This window comes from Hirundo rustica, chromosome 3, assembly GCF_015227805.2.
Source record: "Hirundo rustica isolate bHirRus1 chromosome 3, bHirRus1.pri.v3, whole genome shotgun sequence".
NCBI lineage: Eukaryota > Metazoa > Chordata > Aves > Passeriformes > Hirundinidae > Hirundo > Hirundo rustica.
Window position 1 is genome coordinate 19,228,491 of NC_053452.1, and position 15,291 is coordinate 19,243,781.

The 15,291-nt window shown below is 42.4% G+C and overlaps 1 protein-coding gene across 1 annotated transcript; it reads left to right on the forward strand.

Annotated features, from left to right (window-relative positions):
* Window positions 1–3,994: 3,994 nt before the first annotated feature.
* Window positions 3,995–14,750, forward strand: TAF1A (TATA-box binding protein associated factor, RNA polymerase I subunit A). Its single transcript, XM_040058820.1, has 10 exons — window positions 3,995–4,205; window positions 5,673–5,842; window positions 6,661–6,774; window positions 7,732–7,930; window positions 8,639–8,769; window positions 9,631–9,789; window positions 10,849–10,915; window positions 11,988–12,108; window positions 13,173–13,333; window positions 14,490–14,750. The coding sequence occupies exons 1-10, from the start codon at window positions 4,082–4,084 to the stop codon at window positions 14,630–14,632; spliced, it is 1,389 nt and encodes a 462-aa protein (XP_039914754.1). The 5' UTR covers window positions 3,995–4,081; the 3' UTR covers window positions 14,633–14,750.
* Window positions 14,751–15,291: the final 541 nt, after the last annotated feature.

Sequence of the window (15,291 nt, forward strand, 5' to 3'; positions counted from 1 at the left end):
GAAAAGAAGGAAAGTCCTGCCGCTTATCTGTGCGGGTTTCTCTCGCTGAGGATCGCTGGAGTAACAAGAACCTACAGGGAGGGCGTAGGTGCCGCCCTGTAAGGACACGACCGATCCGAGCTTGCACTTGGCTGCTCTCCCTCCTGCCCCGCCGAGCAGTTCTTATCTCTGCTGCAGAGGAGCAGGCGCCGCTGCCCCGGTGGCCTCCGAGAGTCTGAGGTTACACCTGCGGTGCCGCGGGCGGAGGAGTTCATTCAGCCGTGATCCCACCGGGGAAAGTGCTGGGTTTCACAGCGGCCGAAAGCGCAGGGTTCCCCCACAGCCCTATCCTTGCCCGTCTGTGGCCGCAGCTTCCACTTGCTGGTACTTTCAACTGGGGAGCATTTGCAAGCCGAAAGATGTGCTACTCACAAGTGTGCTTGCACTTGCTATTGCCTTTTCGTCACATCCATCACCTTAATATTGCGTTAGAGATCTAAAAAGGCAAAATGACAGCAGAAGTCACGATGCAGATGAACAAAACTTCGCTTTCTCTTTTCTAGACCCATGTTGTTTGTTCAGTGCAGTAGCCCGAGTAGGCAAAGAGAATAAAAGATGCAGCTAAGAAAGGACTTGTGACATAACAGAATCCTCTTCCTGGTGAATCAAATGACCAAATTTTTCAAGTTTTTTTCTACTTTCCAGAGCAAATTCTGAAGCTGCTCCCAAAATTAATAGAATTAATAGAACTGATAGTCAAGGTGAATATTTTTTTTTTTTTTGTGCTTGTCAAAACAGCTGAGGGTTTTTTCAAGAGCCCTTATAAATGCTACATGTCAAGAGTTAGCAATCCTTGTTGCTAATTCATGTGTTCCTCTTGCATCCTCAAGCCTACTGATTTTCACTCTCATTTCCACAAGGCCTTAGATCCAGGCTTAGTTACTCCTCTGTAATCTCTGAAAAATACGTATTTCATTTTCAGCCCCCACCTAGAGCAGTTTAATATTTCAATCACATGATGAAAAAGTGTCAAGGTAGAAGCAGGTATTGGTACCTCTTTGCCCAGCATCCCATGGACAGCCTGGCATTTCTTACAGTCCTGTGCATCCCCAGGACCCAGGTGCTATAGGAATGCAATGATTCATTCACCCACTGCTCATGTATGTTCTTCAGACCTAGTGCAGTATAGTGGCTGTAGCTCTCCTGCAATTTTGTTGACATTTTTGCGTTTCACATCTTAGAAAAGGAGGTGACACCTATTTGCCATCACTGATATTGGCTGATTAAAATCGCTAAGAAAGCCTAACTCAGAAAATCTAGAAGTTTATCACAATTTAGAATATGGAAGTAAATACATTGAATTCACATTTTATGATAACTGTATAAGTGAAAGATAAGCATTATTTCCTCAACATTAATATTTCCTGTTGTGCAATGCCCACATTATTAGGTCCTGTTTGGTTATTTTCCATTAAGTAAAAATTATCAAGCTTTTCTTTATTAAAGACCAAGATAAAAGGTAACAGTGTCTGTGGTTGTAAAGACAAGGGCAAGAAAGGGAGGTGTGAAGAAAAACAAGATCACACACCTCTTGTAAAAGTCACTGCTTTTATTGTGCTTGCATAGACACAAGTTTACCACTGCAGCTGTCAAGTATTTGCTTATCATTTCAAGTATTTCAGGGTAATAATGTAGTAGCCACTTATTAACATACCCAAATTTCCCCAGTGTGTGAAAGAAAAGAAAAATATTTCACTTGGTTCAATTAAGATATTTCAGGCAAAATTTCCTTCCAGTCTTCAACCTCAATCTTGGAAACATGTATTCAGCTATGAATGTAGTCCCACTGTACATGAGGTATCTAACATTCATCTACCCTTACAAAGCAGCTCTCCTTTCTCTTCTGCACTAAAATATCTACTAAAGTAGCTGGTACTACCCATTAACAAGATCAGTTGGCCAAGTCTACTTAAGGATCAGGAAACACACACTTATGTACAATTGGAAAATAAAAATAACAAACCAAATGTAAATGTCCTTGCATGCAAACATGAGAACTTCTACCAACAAAAAAAAAAAAAAAAAAAAAAAAAAAAAAAAAAAAAGATAAATTTGTTTCTGAAATTAGAATACTGAGCTAACACAAGATCAGGAACGTTGTAGGAAGTGACATCAAACTTGGGGAACATCAGTGATCAGCAAGGCACTCAGACAAGGTACAAATGATACAGGGCAGTCAAAGAAGATGGCACTGATAAAGATGTGGTGCTGTGTAACAGTTTATTGTCATCAGTCAAGTAAGTTAATTATCCATTAATAACAATACTTATGAACTGAAATGCTGGCCTGTATGGGAAGAACGCAGGATTAAAAATAAAGAAAAAGCAAAGGGAGACTTCTGTTATCCCCACATTGATTTATTAAATACCATATTATTTATTAAATTTCATATCATACCATATGATATTGAGGTTTAAGTGTTTAAATGCTGCAAACAACTGTTCTGCCTTGCACTATTCCCAACATTGGTTATTGATCACAGCAGAACCAGGACACTGCATCACATGAACCTTTAATCTGAACCTGTTTACTATTTACTCATTCTCCCATGCCAGGGCAGTTCTAAAAAAAAAACCAAACCCCACACTCTGTGAGATCTTACATGGTAAACTGGACTTTACACACTTCAAAACAGTCCAGGGCAAACTCAGTTCCAAAGTAGTTTAAAGAAACAAGTTCCAGCACAAAATTGTATAAACCAGATGCCACGGCTAAAGCAGATGGATTCCCAAAATCCAGGTATTCTGTGGGAGCACAGACAATATTAGTGCTCTACAATGCACAGGATTTTCATTCAGAATCTTTTCATTCTGTAGACTGAGTTACAAAAGAACAGGGAAGTAACAATACCGCTAATGGAAAGAGAGACAGGAGGAGCTCGCTAATTTACTTTTAGAGTAACTGTGCGTTAGCCACGGTTCTAGTCACACCGATTCACAGAATCATTAGGTTGGAAGAGACCTCCAAGATCATCAAGTCCAACCCAACCCTAACCTCAACTAAACCATGGCACCAAGTGCCACATCCAGTCTTTCTTAGACACATTCAGAGATGGTGAATCCACCACCTCCCCAGGTAGACTATTCCAAAACTTTATTGCCCTTTCTGTAAAAAACTTTTTCCTAATATCCAACCTATATTTCCTTTGGTGCAGCTTAAGACCATTTCCTCTCGTTCTTGTCAGTTGTTGCCTGAAGAAAGAGACCAGCTTCCACCTGACTACAATCACCTTTCAGGAAGCTGTAGAGAGTGATAAGGTCACCTCTGAGTTCCTTTTCTCCAGGCTAAACAACCCCAGCTCCCTCAGTTGTTCCTCACAGGGTTTGTGCTCCAAGCCCCTCACCAGCCTCGTTGCCTCCTCTGGACACGTTCTAGCATCTCAACGTCCTTCCTAAACTGAGGTGCCCAGAACTGGACACAGCACTCGAGGTGTGGCCTCACCAGTCCCAAGTGCAGGTGAAGAATGACCTCCCTGCTCCTGCTGGCCGCACCATTCCTGATCCAGGCCAGGATATCACTGGCCCTCTTGGCCACCTGGGCACACTGCTGGCTCACGTTCAGCTGCTGTCACCAGCACCCCCAGGTCCCTTTCCTCCTGGGCACTGTCCAGCCACACCTTCCCCAACCTATAACGCTGCAGGGGATCATTGTGGCCAAAGTGCAGGACTCGGCACTCGGACTTATTAAAGTTTTTGACTGTGGTACATCTAGAAATAAACACCGCTCTGCACACTCTCAGCTATCCCCCGTGCTCCACCCTTGGCCGGCACCCCTCACTTCCCCTTCCCACACGCAAACAAGGAATCGCTGCGCAGCACGGCACTCCCCCCTCATGGCGGCCGCGCCGCCCGCCCCTCAGCGCGCACGCGCAGTCACCGCCCCGCCCCGCGCCTCCCGGGGCGCGGCGCCTGCCGGGATCTCCGCCCCGCCCCCGCGGGACGCGCCGCCGTGAGGGGGCGGCCCGGCCCCGGCGGAGCCCCCGGCGGAGCCTCCCGCCCCCCGAGCTGCGAGGTGAGGTCGGAGCCCGGCTGCCCGCGGCGCCATGGACAGCTTCCTGGAGGAGGAGGATGAGGAGGCGGCGGGGAAGAGAAAGAGGAGAAGGAGCCCCGCCGCTCAGGCGGTCTTGCAGCCGCCCCTGCACCTTCCCTTCCTGTCGCCGCAGCCGGGTAAGGCGGAGCGTTGGTGCGTTCTGGGTGAACCCTTTGGTGCTGCCGTGCGAATGGTGGCACGGAGTTTCGGCTTCCATCCGCCAAATCGTCCGCTAGCGCCGGGAAATAGGTTGGAAATGCCGTCGTTATGTTGTGAATCGGCGGTGTGCCCTTGCGGGCTGGAGGGCCCATGGTATCATAGGGAAGAGCATTGCCAGCAGGTCGAGGGAGGTGATCCTGCCCCTCTACTCAGCCCTGGTGAGGCACGTCTGGAGTGCTGTGTCCAGTTCTGGCTCCTCAGAACAGGAGAGACATGGCACCCCGGTAGAGAGTCCAGTGGAGAGATGATTCGGGGTCTGGAACATCTCTTATGAGGAGAGACTGAGGGAGCTGGGCCTCTTTAGAGAAGACTGAGAGGGGATTTTATTAATGCATACAAATATCTCAAAGGCAGGTGCCGAGGGGATGATGCCAGACTTTTCAGTGGTGCCCAGCAACTGGACATGGTGCAGTGGCCATAACTAAAGCACAAGAGGTTTCACCTCAGCATGAGGGAGATCTTTACATTGAGCATGGCAGAGCACTGGAACAAGCAGCCCAGGGAGTTTGTGGAGTCTCCCTCTCTGGAGACTTTCAAATCCCACCTGGATGCATTCCTGTGTCACCTGCTCCAGGTGACCCTGCCTTGGCAGGGGGTTGGACTGGATGATCCCTGAGGTCCCTTCCAGTCCTAATGGTTCTGTGATTACTTGGCTTAGGCATTGTTTGAGTTATTCCTTTGCCTACAGCATCCAGGTAGGAGGTGTCTTGGTGAGCTCCTCATGTGCCTTCAGGTGGCTTTTTATGGATGAGCATCGTTGTAGGGTTATACAGCTGTGAGCTTTAAACAGACATCATGGGAATGAAGTTCCAGTTTTGTGCTGGTTTCAGTATAAATTGAACTACTATTGATATAAAAAGGCCAAGTGGCCTCTTTGCAGCCTTGTACTCAAATGAGAATAATTCTCTATGTTTATCTTTGTGGGAATTGCTTTGCCTTTGGCACTGGAATGGTTTGTTTGTGTGCACACAAATCTGCAGCACTGTGGGTTCACAAACTTAGGTGATGATTAAGAAGTGACAAGTGTAGTCCCCAAAATATGACAACGTGTACTGTGAAGTTACCAAAGCACCGTGGCTCCCTGATTCTGGTAAGGCAGTAGTGTGACATAATTGGCTATTCACTGCTTCAAATTAATGGAAATTTCAAGCACAGCTGTGTGCTCCTTAAGGAAAATGTCATTTCATATCACATTCCCAGCTTTTCCCATAGTCTCGGTTCCCTGTGGACTACCAGGTGTGTTTGTCTTCAAAACCACAGAGCTTAAGTTGACTCTGCAGTGTCCACACAAGAAGGATGCTGAAATGGAGAACGAGTGGATACCTGAATAAGGGCTGTGACAGCTGTGGGCTCAGTGGATTTTTGTTTGTTTTTTGTTTGTTTAGTATCTTCCAATGAACACAAGTTAAGCTTCAAGAAGAGCAAGGAAGCTTGTTTAAGTTACATTCAGGATGCCTTGCTCCAAAGGCAGTGGAAGAGGGCTGCAGAATTCCTGACCTGCTATATTGAGTCACTAGAAAAGGACTATTCCAGAGAACACGTTGGGCCATCAGAGGTAAGCCCATGTTCCTTGTCTGGGTTCTTTTGCAGCTGAAAAAATACTTGCAAAGCAGCATCTGTATACTTCAGTACCAACATCTGTCTTAATTAGCCAATCACAGTATTGATTTTTATTTTAAATAGATCCTTGACACAACAGAAGAAAACTTGGCTTGGTGTAAATTCACTCCATCAGCAGTGTATCTATGAAAAGTCCAAGTAGTCCTCTAAAATGGAAAAGCAGTTAATGTGTTTGGTTCTGGCATGCCATCAGTCAGAATCTGTTTGCAAGTTGGTGGCCTATTTAGGTTGTTACCAGCTCTTCCAGTAGCTGCAAATCTCCTTGCAGGTGTTGAGCTGGAAGCAGCTGGAAGGAAAAGATCAGAGCTTTTGAATAAATGGAGTACTTGAATATGGTTAGCTTGCAGACCTTGCAAACAAGTGCATGCAGCTGGGGAGCTACATCAGCTTGGAAATAATCTTTGCTATTGAGTTCAAAGAGCTGTGTCTCAGTGGGGTCATATCAAAGAAGAACATAAATTTCAGTGAAGGGAGGAGGAACCCTCTGGCATGCAGTTTTCTAAGCTCTTCTGGAGTGCTGCATTTGTAATGAGCAGCTCTGAAGCACCCACTGAGTGACTCTAAGAGTCCCACTGGACGAGTAGGTAGGTTACCACAGCAGTACCTAATGCTTTGTAGTATTTTTTATTTGCAGTTCAAATGTACATTTTTCATGTCCTACAGTAACTATAAGTTAAGTAAGATTGTACGTATGGTATCTGTTGCAATTGTTGTACTAAGGTTGGCTTTGATTTTTTTTCTCCCCATTAATAGATGATTTGGAGAATAGGAAGTGAAATTTTGTGGCATCATTCTCAAAGCAGTATGAAAGAGTTCAACTGTTTCATGGAACAGATGAAAACTTTAGGAGTAAAAAGGTACTTGAAGGTGAGTGTACTTAAAGCAGCCCTGATGATTTTTCACATTTACCTGAACACTTACTTGAATATTAAATTCCAAATCTCTTTTGCAATGTACTACTGACATAGGGTCAAAAAACCCTCAAACTCAACATTTGAATTACCAATTGGATGATATTTGAAGGTCATTTTTTACCTAACCTTATCTCATTTGAGCTGTATATTTGATCACGGATGCATGTTCTCAGTCCTTAGAAGTGCTTAAAAACCCTTTAATTAAGCTTTTAATTTGAATTTGGAACAGTCAAATTAATTTTCGTGCATGTCCCAATGACATGTAAATAGAAGTAATTACCTGCCAAGTTTTATTTCCAGTCTTTAATTTGACCACTGTGCTCCTGACTAAACATTTGTACTTAAAATTTAACCTCTCACTTTTCGAGTAGCTAATCTGATTATAAAACTGTATGTTGTGCACACCTGTGTCACACAGCTCTAAGGGGTTTTTAATTTTTTTTTCCAGTGGTGGCTCATTCAAACTTATATTGGTTTGGCTTACTTGGCTGTTTCTCACTTGGGATGGTGCTTCTGTCCTTTATCATGTTCTTACAGGTTTCCAAAAGAAGTTCCATACAAGGGTTTTTGGAGCTAACTGAAGCTTTAGGCTTTTATCTTATGATGCCCAATCAACCTGGCAGGGTGGTGGGACATCCCTCTTTCAGGTGCTCTGAAAACTCAGCAAATGCAGCCCAGCTGGGTTTCCTCAGGTCATTTTTAGATCTTCTGAAATAGGTACAGTGCTCGTTAAAGACTAGCAGGTTTTTGAGACAACACAAATCATTTAAATTCTTTGCCTGTGTTGGCAATATTTTTTATGCATGTCGGTCTCCTCTTTTTCTGCACATGTGTGCAGAACTTTGCTGTATTGCTGAGAATCTCTGCATTTGAGTGTGAAATGCTGTGGTTTGGACTGTTTGGGTTGCAGGTCTGCTTGGAACATGTCTTTCATCTCCTCTGTAATGGGCAAATAGATGAAGCCTACCAGAACCTGTCCCTGGCAGAAAGCTGGAGGTTTGGAGAGCAAACAGCCATTCAGGATAAGGAAATGAAGCTGATTCAGGCTTACAGAGGACTCTTGGACTACTACAGCTGGTCTAAGCAGAAGAACATCCTGTTAGAGCATGGTGAGTGTTTTTGGATTGGGCTGCAGCTTCAGCTTGCTCATGCAGATGCTGTGGTTTGCAATGACACCTTTCCCTTCACCAAACTTGTGTGTGGTGGTGTGGCTGGTACAGAATTCTGTATCAGCAGGGATGGTGGCACCAAAAGAGCACTCTCTGAAGTTCCCTGAAATGCTCTTCCGAAACTCTTTCTCCCTGTGTCCAGCCAGCATCACCTAAAATAATGATCTAAGGAGTGCATTCCCTTAAAGCAGTGGCTTAACAGGTGTGCGAGTGTTTGATTGCTGCTGGAATGTTGAGTGATAGCAAAGCCCTCAAGACTTGTGTTTGAATTTCAGTTTGCTTAAAGATGTGGAAGTTGCTACATGTGTCACATGTGGTTCTGTATATACCTACTGGCAGTGTTTTATCACTTACACTAGATCTTCTGTTTCTCTGAGAACCAGATGTTGAATTTGGGTTATGGACCTTGTGCTGGTAGCATCTTCTCTTGGAGTACAACTCATTGTGCTCCATAAGTTGAAATTGATTACTAATATGAATGAGGAACAGTGCAAATTTCTTGTTTCAATACTGAGGAGTCTTTTCTTAAGAGCTCTCTGGCTGGAGTCCTTGCTTAGCAAAATGTGATCATCCCTTAGGTGCAGCACTTCACGATCCCTGTGCTTGGCAGAGTTAATAACTTTGTGACCTTCCTTTGTGTTTTGGTAGGTGAGGATGGATTTTCAGACTTGGCTGTTGAGCAGGAAATGCATGGTTACTTTCGGAAGGCAGCGGTGAACTTGAAGGAGATTATTAAAATACCTGGAGTCTGGGACATCTTTGTGAAATGCTATGTGGATGTAAGGGCATGTTTTACAGATGGCTTCCTTTTGTGTTTCCCTGTCTAATTTTCATTAAGATGCCCATATGCAGTTTATTTTCACTGTGTGAGTGGAAACAAAGTATTTCAAAAGCAACACATTTGTATGTCTGAGTCACTGGCTTTGACATAGAGCCCAGTGTACTCCTGGTAGAGCTGCAGAGCCTGAGCAGAGTACAAAAAGAACTTTTATCTGTGCATTGTCAAGAAAAAGAAAAAGAAATAGACAAACAGCTTACATGTTTTGTTTCTGTGGTGCTGCAGAAATTGGAGCATAGCTGCTTTAGTTTAAATTCCTGAAAACACTTTCTCTGAATTTTGGCAGGGTAATTTTCGCTGGATACATGGAATGTTAGAGATGCCAAATATGCAGCCCCTCTGTGATTTGGTTTGGGTTATTTAAATATCTGGTTAGGAATTGTAATTAAGAATTAATAATTTTAAAGAGATCTTTTACTTTTTGTAAACACTGATAAACTCTGACTGTTCTAAGCATGTCTTAAGAATTTTCCTCGGTGCTGGCATCTGCCAAGTTCTGTCTTTAGAGATATGGCAGGTGCCTTCAGCATCTCTTTCCAGTGAGCAAGTGATGGTAATCCTTTGACAAGTAAGTGTTAAGGCATTTTCTCCCAGAGTCGCTTCTGTGTGTGAATTCTTGTCTCTCTGTGCAGAGGGCAGCCAGTAAAATTAGGACAGATGTGTATGTGATTATCTAATATGCATTACCTTGTATGCTCTTTGATACAGACTGTGCTATTGGCTGGCTCTGTGGCGGTCCAAAATTAGTTGTAAGAGCTTGGTTGCCTGTATCTGATGAACTAATGACAGACTTAACTTGCAGTTGTTGGAGTTCTATGGAGACCACGACGAGGCCCGCCAAGTGTTGAATGAATATGCCTACAACTCCAAGTTCCCTGCTAACCCCAATGCTCATGTCTACCTCTGTCAGTTCCTCAAGAGGCAGGGTGAATCAAAGAAATCCCTCATATCTGCACTGAAGGTAGGTACCCTTAGAGATGTAGTCTGTGTCACTCATGTGGTGGTCTGACAGCTTGCTTGAGCTCTGTAACATTACCTATGCTGTTGTATTCTTTGTGGGAAGTAGAGGGTTAGAGGGAAGTTAGTGGGAGGGAGCAGAATCCTTTACTGTCCTTGAATTCCAGTTCTTGTTTTGCCTTTAACTGGTACATCATATCACTTGAAGTCAGTAAGCAAGCTCAGAAGACATATTCACATGATTCCAGGAGTCTGTATCAGCAGTCTTGTGCATGGCGTCCATTGATTTCTCTTACAGTTTGATCTTTACGATATTGTACAAATCATTAACTGCCTGCTCTTTCACATATTGATCCTGTCTGGCAATTAGGTTGTGGGTTTTTTTTTTTTTTTTTTCCAATGAACTGTGCATCAAAGCTAGAAGTTAATGTCTGCTGGTCGTTGGCAGACCAGACCTTGTTGATTTTTTAAATTCCTGCTTTCCTTGCCCTTGGTACTGCTTGCAAACCATGTTTTGCCACTTGATGGCACTAATGTGCTTTTTTTAGCACAAGTGTTTAAAAACAGATTTGTAAGGCTGTTTTGTTTGGTTTAGACTTTGAAACTGTAGCAGATTTGTGTGAAGTCCTGGGTGGATTTTATCAGTGGCTTTGGTCATGAGTCTCTTACAAAACAGAGATAAATCATAGAAATGGTTTAATAAGTCCAGAAACTGATCCAATCCAGAGCAGTGGACAGGGGACCTAGAACTGTCGTAGGGAGAAAATGACGTTGCCTTCACAAAAGGGGACACTGGATATGGATTTGGGCTGCGCCTCCAGAATGTTGTATTTGCCACATGCAGTGTTCATCAGCAGCCATCAAGGTATTTATCCATGGTGTCACAGATGTGCAAAATGGACCTAGAGATCCATTCTTTATATCAAGGCACCAAAGTGCTTAATTTTCTGAACTAAAAGGACCCGAAGCTCTGAAGCCTGTGCTTTTCTTGGTCAGGCAGAAGTCTTCAAAAGCTTTCTCATTAAAATAACCTATCTGGGTTTTGGGTTTTTTTATTTTTCAGATCTTGCATGATATTGTTCCTTCACATGAACTAATGATAGATTTTAATACCATGCTTCAAAAATCAAGTAAGTCTTTACCTTTGTTCATTTCATATATGCTAATTTCAGAAAACTATTCCAGATTATCCTACAGCCTTCTTTCTGCTTTTGAAAGTAGTTTTGTTTCTTAAGAAATAATCCCCAAAAACCAACTAAAATCCCAATTTCCCATCACCATAACCTCTTAGTTGGATGTATGAGCAGTCATTTACAAACTTGTGTAAACAAATGCCTTTCTCATTTGAAAGGCTGAGCAAAGCAAACCATGGTAAGGCACAGGCAGGATCTCAAAAATAACTTTTTTTAGGCACCCTACTCCGAATTCCGAAGTCTTCATTCCCTTTTTGGGATCTCTGTTTTATTTTTTTTTTCTTAGAATAGATCTATTCTTTAGTTCATTGTTTCTGATCAAACAGAAAATTTTCCTTCTCTTTAAGGGAGCATTATCTCCAAGCTGGTAGAAAAGTCTTCCAGTTTGAAGACTATTTTTTTTTCCATGCTGATCAATTGTATTCCAAGCTGTCTTCTTGTGGCTTGATATGTCCCAGCAGGTCAACAGATTGGTGAAATGTGCATGAATAAAGATTGTTCTCTCTTCTGATATGACGAGGGTTAACGGCTTTAAATTGACAGGGCGAGGTTTAGGAGATTTTGGGAAGAAATTCTTGATTGTCAGGGTGCCGAGGCACTGGCATGGGTTGCCTCAAGAAGCTGTGGATGCCCCATCCCTGGAAGCGTTCAGGGCTCTGAATATCCTGGTCTAGTGGAAGGTGTCCCTGCCCATGGCAGGGGTTTGGAACTTGATGGTTTTTAAGGTCTTCTCTAACCCAAACCATTCTATGGTTCTTCTTTGGGAGGGAGACAAATAGACATTTTGTCTGAAACCTCCCTTTTTCAGTTCACGTGACACATCTGCCAGCTTTTCATAACTAATGAGAACAATCTTGAGTTTTTCAAGAAATTTATACCAATAAATACAACTTATGTTTGAAGTAGCAGCATTTGGCGGGGCAGAATGGAGAACTGTATTTCACTTGTGCCTTATTAATGAGTTCATCCTGATCTCTGTAATTCATTAATCAGCCCCATCTTTTTCCAGAGAAAAGAAAAAAACGTCGACTGGGCCTTGAAGTTATTTTTGCAGCCTTGGATTATGCTGGCTGGAAAGAAAATGCAAAAGCATGGAGCTGTTTGGCAAGACAGGTGAAACAAATTGTAATGTAAGTAGCTCTGATGCCTTGTGTTGAAACAAATGTGTCAAGTCTTCGCCTTTGGGCAGTGGACACAGTGACCCTGTGGGATCTAACTTTGCCTTCATTTTTGCCTTTCCTACACGACTACAGAGTATCTTGAAATATTCGGGGCATCTTGGTCACTGTATGGGAATGCCACTTTCCTGTTGCAGATAGTTTCATAGACTCCTAGAATAGTTTGGGTAGGAAGGGACCTTACAGATCATCTTGTTCCAGCTCCCTTGCCATGGGCAGGGACACCTCCCACTAGAGCAGTGTTGTGGGCTGACCATGGCTGGATGCCAGGCACCCACCAAAGCTGCTCTATCCCTCCCCTTTGGAATTGGATGGGGAGAGAAAACATAGCAAAATGTTTGTGGGTTGAGAGAAGAACGGGGACAGACCCCACAACAAATACTGTATTGGGGAAGGCAGACCCAGGGCCTCACCATCAGAGTGAAGAATTTCTTCCAAATATCCAATCTAAACCCATCCTCTGCCACTTTAAAGCTGTTCCTCTTTGTCCTGTCTCTAGCTACCCTTGCAAAAACTCCTTCTCCGTGTTTCTTGTAGGGGCTGGAAGGAGTTTGTGTTGCTGAAATTCTTGGTTTAAGGGCCTTATTGCCTAACAGTAATAACTGTTTGGGATAAGTTAGTCTTTAAGTATGGATGGAGTAACACAAACCTTTCCTGAGGTTCCTTCATACTACTCATTTGTTGACAAACCTGGAGAAACTTCCATGCTACTACTGACAAATTGGCATGCAAGTGAAGGGCTTGTTTCATTTCACACCATAGTCTTTGTTATTGTCCAGACTTAATAAGACTGCTAGAGTTCACTTCCAGCCTCACATATGTTGCCAGGGATTTAAAAATTTATTAGTTTTATATAAAAATGCTTGTATTAGTGTTTTGGTTTCAGTATAAAGTCTGTGTGTCTATGTTGGCAATTTAGGAGATTTGTAGCAAGCCGATTATAACATTCAGTGTCTCCTAATAATCTTTCCATCACAATTTAATCTTTTGTGTAACTTGTTTGACTTTTTTTCCAGCTCTGAGAAGCATCTTGACTGGATCAAGCAAGAGTGGAACTCCAGGAAGGACTGGTGGCCAGCCTTCCATTTTAGCCGTTACTTGGCAAAAAGGAACTGGCAGGAAAATAAAAGTCTTTCATATGAAAAAGCTCTGGTGGCTGGAATCCTACTGGGAAAAGGTATAAGTTGGTTTTTTTTTTCCTTTTCACTACATAAAACAGAAATAATGTCTAGTTCCAGCCCTAATGGCATGGGATGCAGCTGATCTGCTGCCTGGAAGAAATGCAGTTTCTTTCTTCTAATAAAGATTCTTGTCCTTGGAGCTGAACATGAAAGGAATTTAAATTGGTTTGATATTTAACAGTGAGGCAACTGGTCTTATTGTGGTTTAGAATTCAGTTTTATCTGAATATTTGTTGAGCAGCCACAATACTATTTGTCTTGTTTGACCTTCAAACCATAACTCCCAAAATGCACAACACCCTCCTGAGGGAATATTGTGAGGACTGCAGGGAGTTTGTTTGCTGATGCCAGCCTAGGCAGTCTCTCAGCAATATTGGGGGTCAGCTGGTCATTAAGGACCACAGGGATGTTGTAATGCAGGAAAGAGGAGGGACAGTCTTGAATGAAAACCATCATTACCTCTTTAGTAGCATTATTTGAAATACTGCCAAAACCAAGGGGAGGATCTGGCCAAGAATCAGCTGCTAAATTGAGAATGGGAATATGATGTGGAGACAACGGCTTGTGCACTGGTTTGGACTCCTGGCTGATAGGCAACTTGTTCATCATCAGCTTTTCTATAACTTTTTCTTCTGCGCTTCATAGAACAGTTCCTCATATTGGAAGTTCTTTGGATAGTTTTTGTTTTGCTTTCAGTAGTATTAGATTTTATTTCCAGATGGCTAATAAAATCATTCCAGTTCAGATTTTCTTGAATGAAGTTTCAGTACTTACTGGTGTCAATGTCAGCCTCTATTTTCCTTATCCAGTATAACAAATTAATGTATGATATCAATGCTGCGTTATACTCTTGAAATTTTACTTTCTGATCTAATTTGCAGAACGAAAATAAAAGAGAAAAATACATTTTGCAAGATAACAGGCATTTAGGTACATGTAGAATGTTTGCTGGGCTAAGTGAGGCTAAATTATTTAATGCTGCAGTTATGTCTCTAATGAGCATGCCTTGCATTTTAATACCTTTAATTACTGAAAAGTTTCTTAGCTGTTTGCATATTATTTAAACAATGAAAGCATTTTGTATTTGCTTGTATCATAATATAACTTAGTGTGGTTTCTGGGTTTGTTTTTTTTTTTTTTCCCTTTCCTTAGGTTGCAAATACTTTAAATATGTATCCCACCAAGGCTGCAAAGCTCAGCTGAAGAGGTTTCGGATGCTGAAGAAGTTTGTGAACAGGCACAATCCTGTCTACCTGAGAATATCTGGTCCTCCAGATTCCTCTGTTCAGCCTTGACGAGAAGGTGTCCTTAAGGTTCTTGGTGTACTTTTTCCTCTCTGTAAAACAGACTTCTGTGTTGGTGCTATTCCAAAACTTCTAGGCAGACCCTATTGACTCAGTATTAGACTTTTTTTTTTTTTTAATATATTTATGTAAAAACTCTTTGGTTTGTATTTATTTTATAATAAAATGAGTATAAATCAACTGATAATGTCAAAGAATTTCTGTAATGTTGCTCTCATTTGTGTGAAATGCAAACAATGTTGATTTCAAATACATCTTGAAAGAGCAGAGGCACAGAAATACTGAGACATTCTCTACCTACTGGAAGAGACTTTGTTTTGCAGTCATGCCCATGAGTTGAAATATGCAGTGTTGCTGTGTTTGGAAAACAAATGCTGATGTGTTATCACAAACCAGAATTCCAGTTTGCTTGAAAACAACAACAAAATGGTTTCCACATACTACTTCTGTTTTTATGCCAGGTCTGTAGAATTCTGGAGGGTGAAGTGCTTGAACCTCCCTCGGGGATTGAAATAAAAATATCTTTAGCAGCAGAGTAGCTTACAGATAAGTACAGGTGTGCTTTTGAAAACTCAGTGTTTATCTGGGATTTTGCTCTGGGTTCACAAGGGTCTTGTGAGAAGTGTCTTAAACATTAAGTGAAATACTTG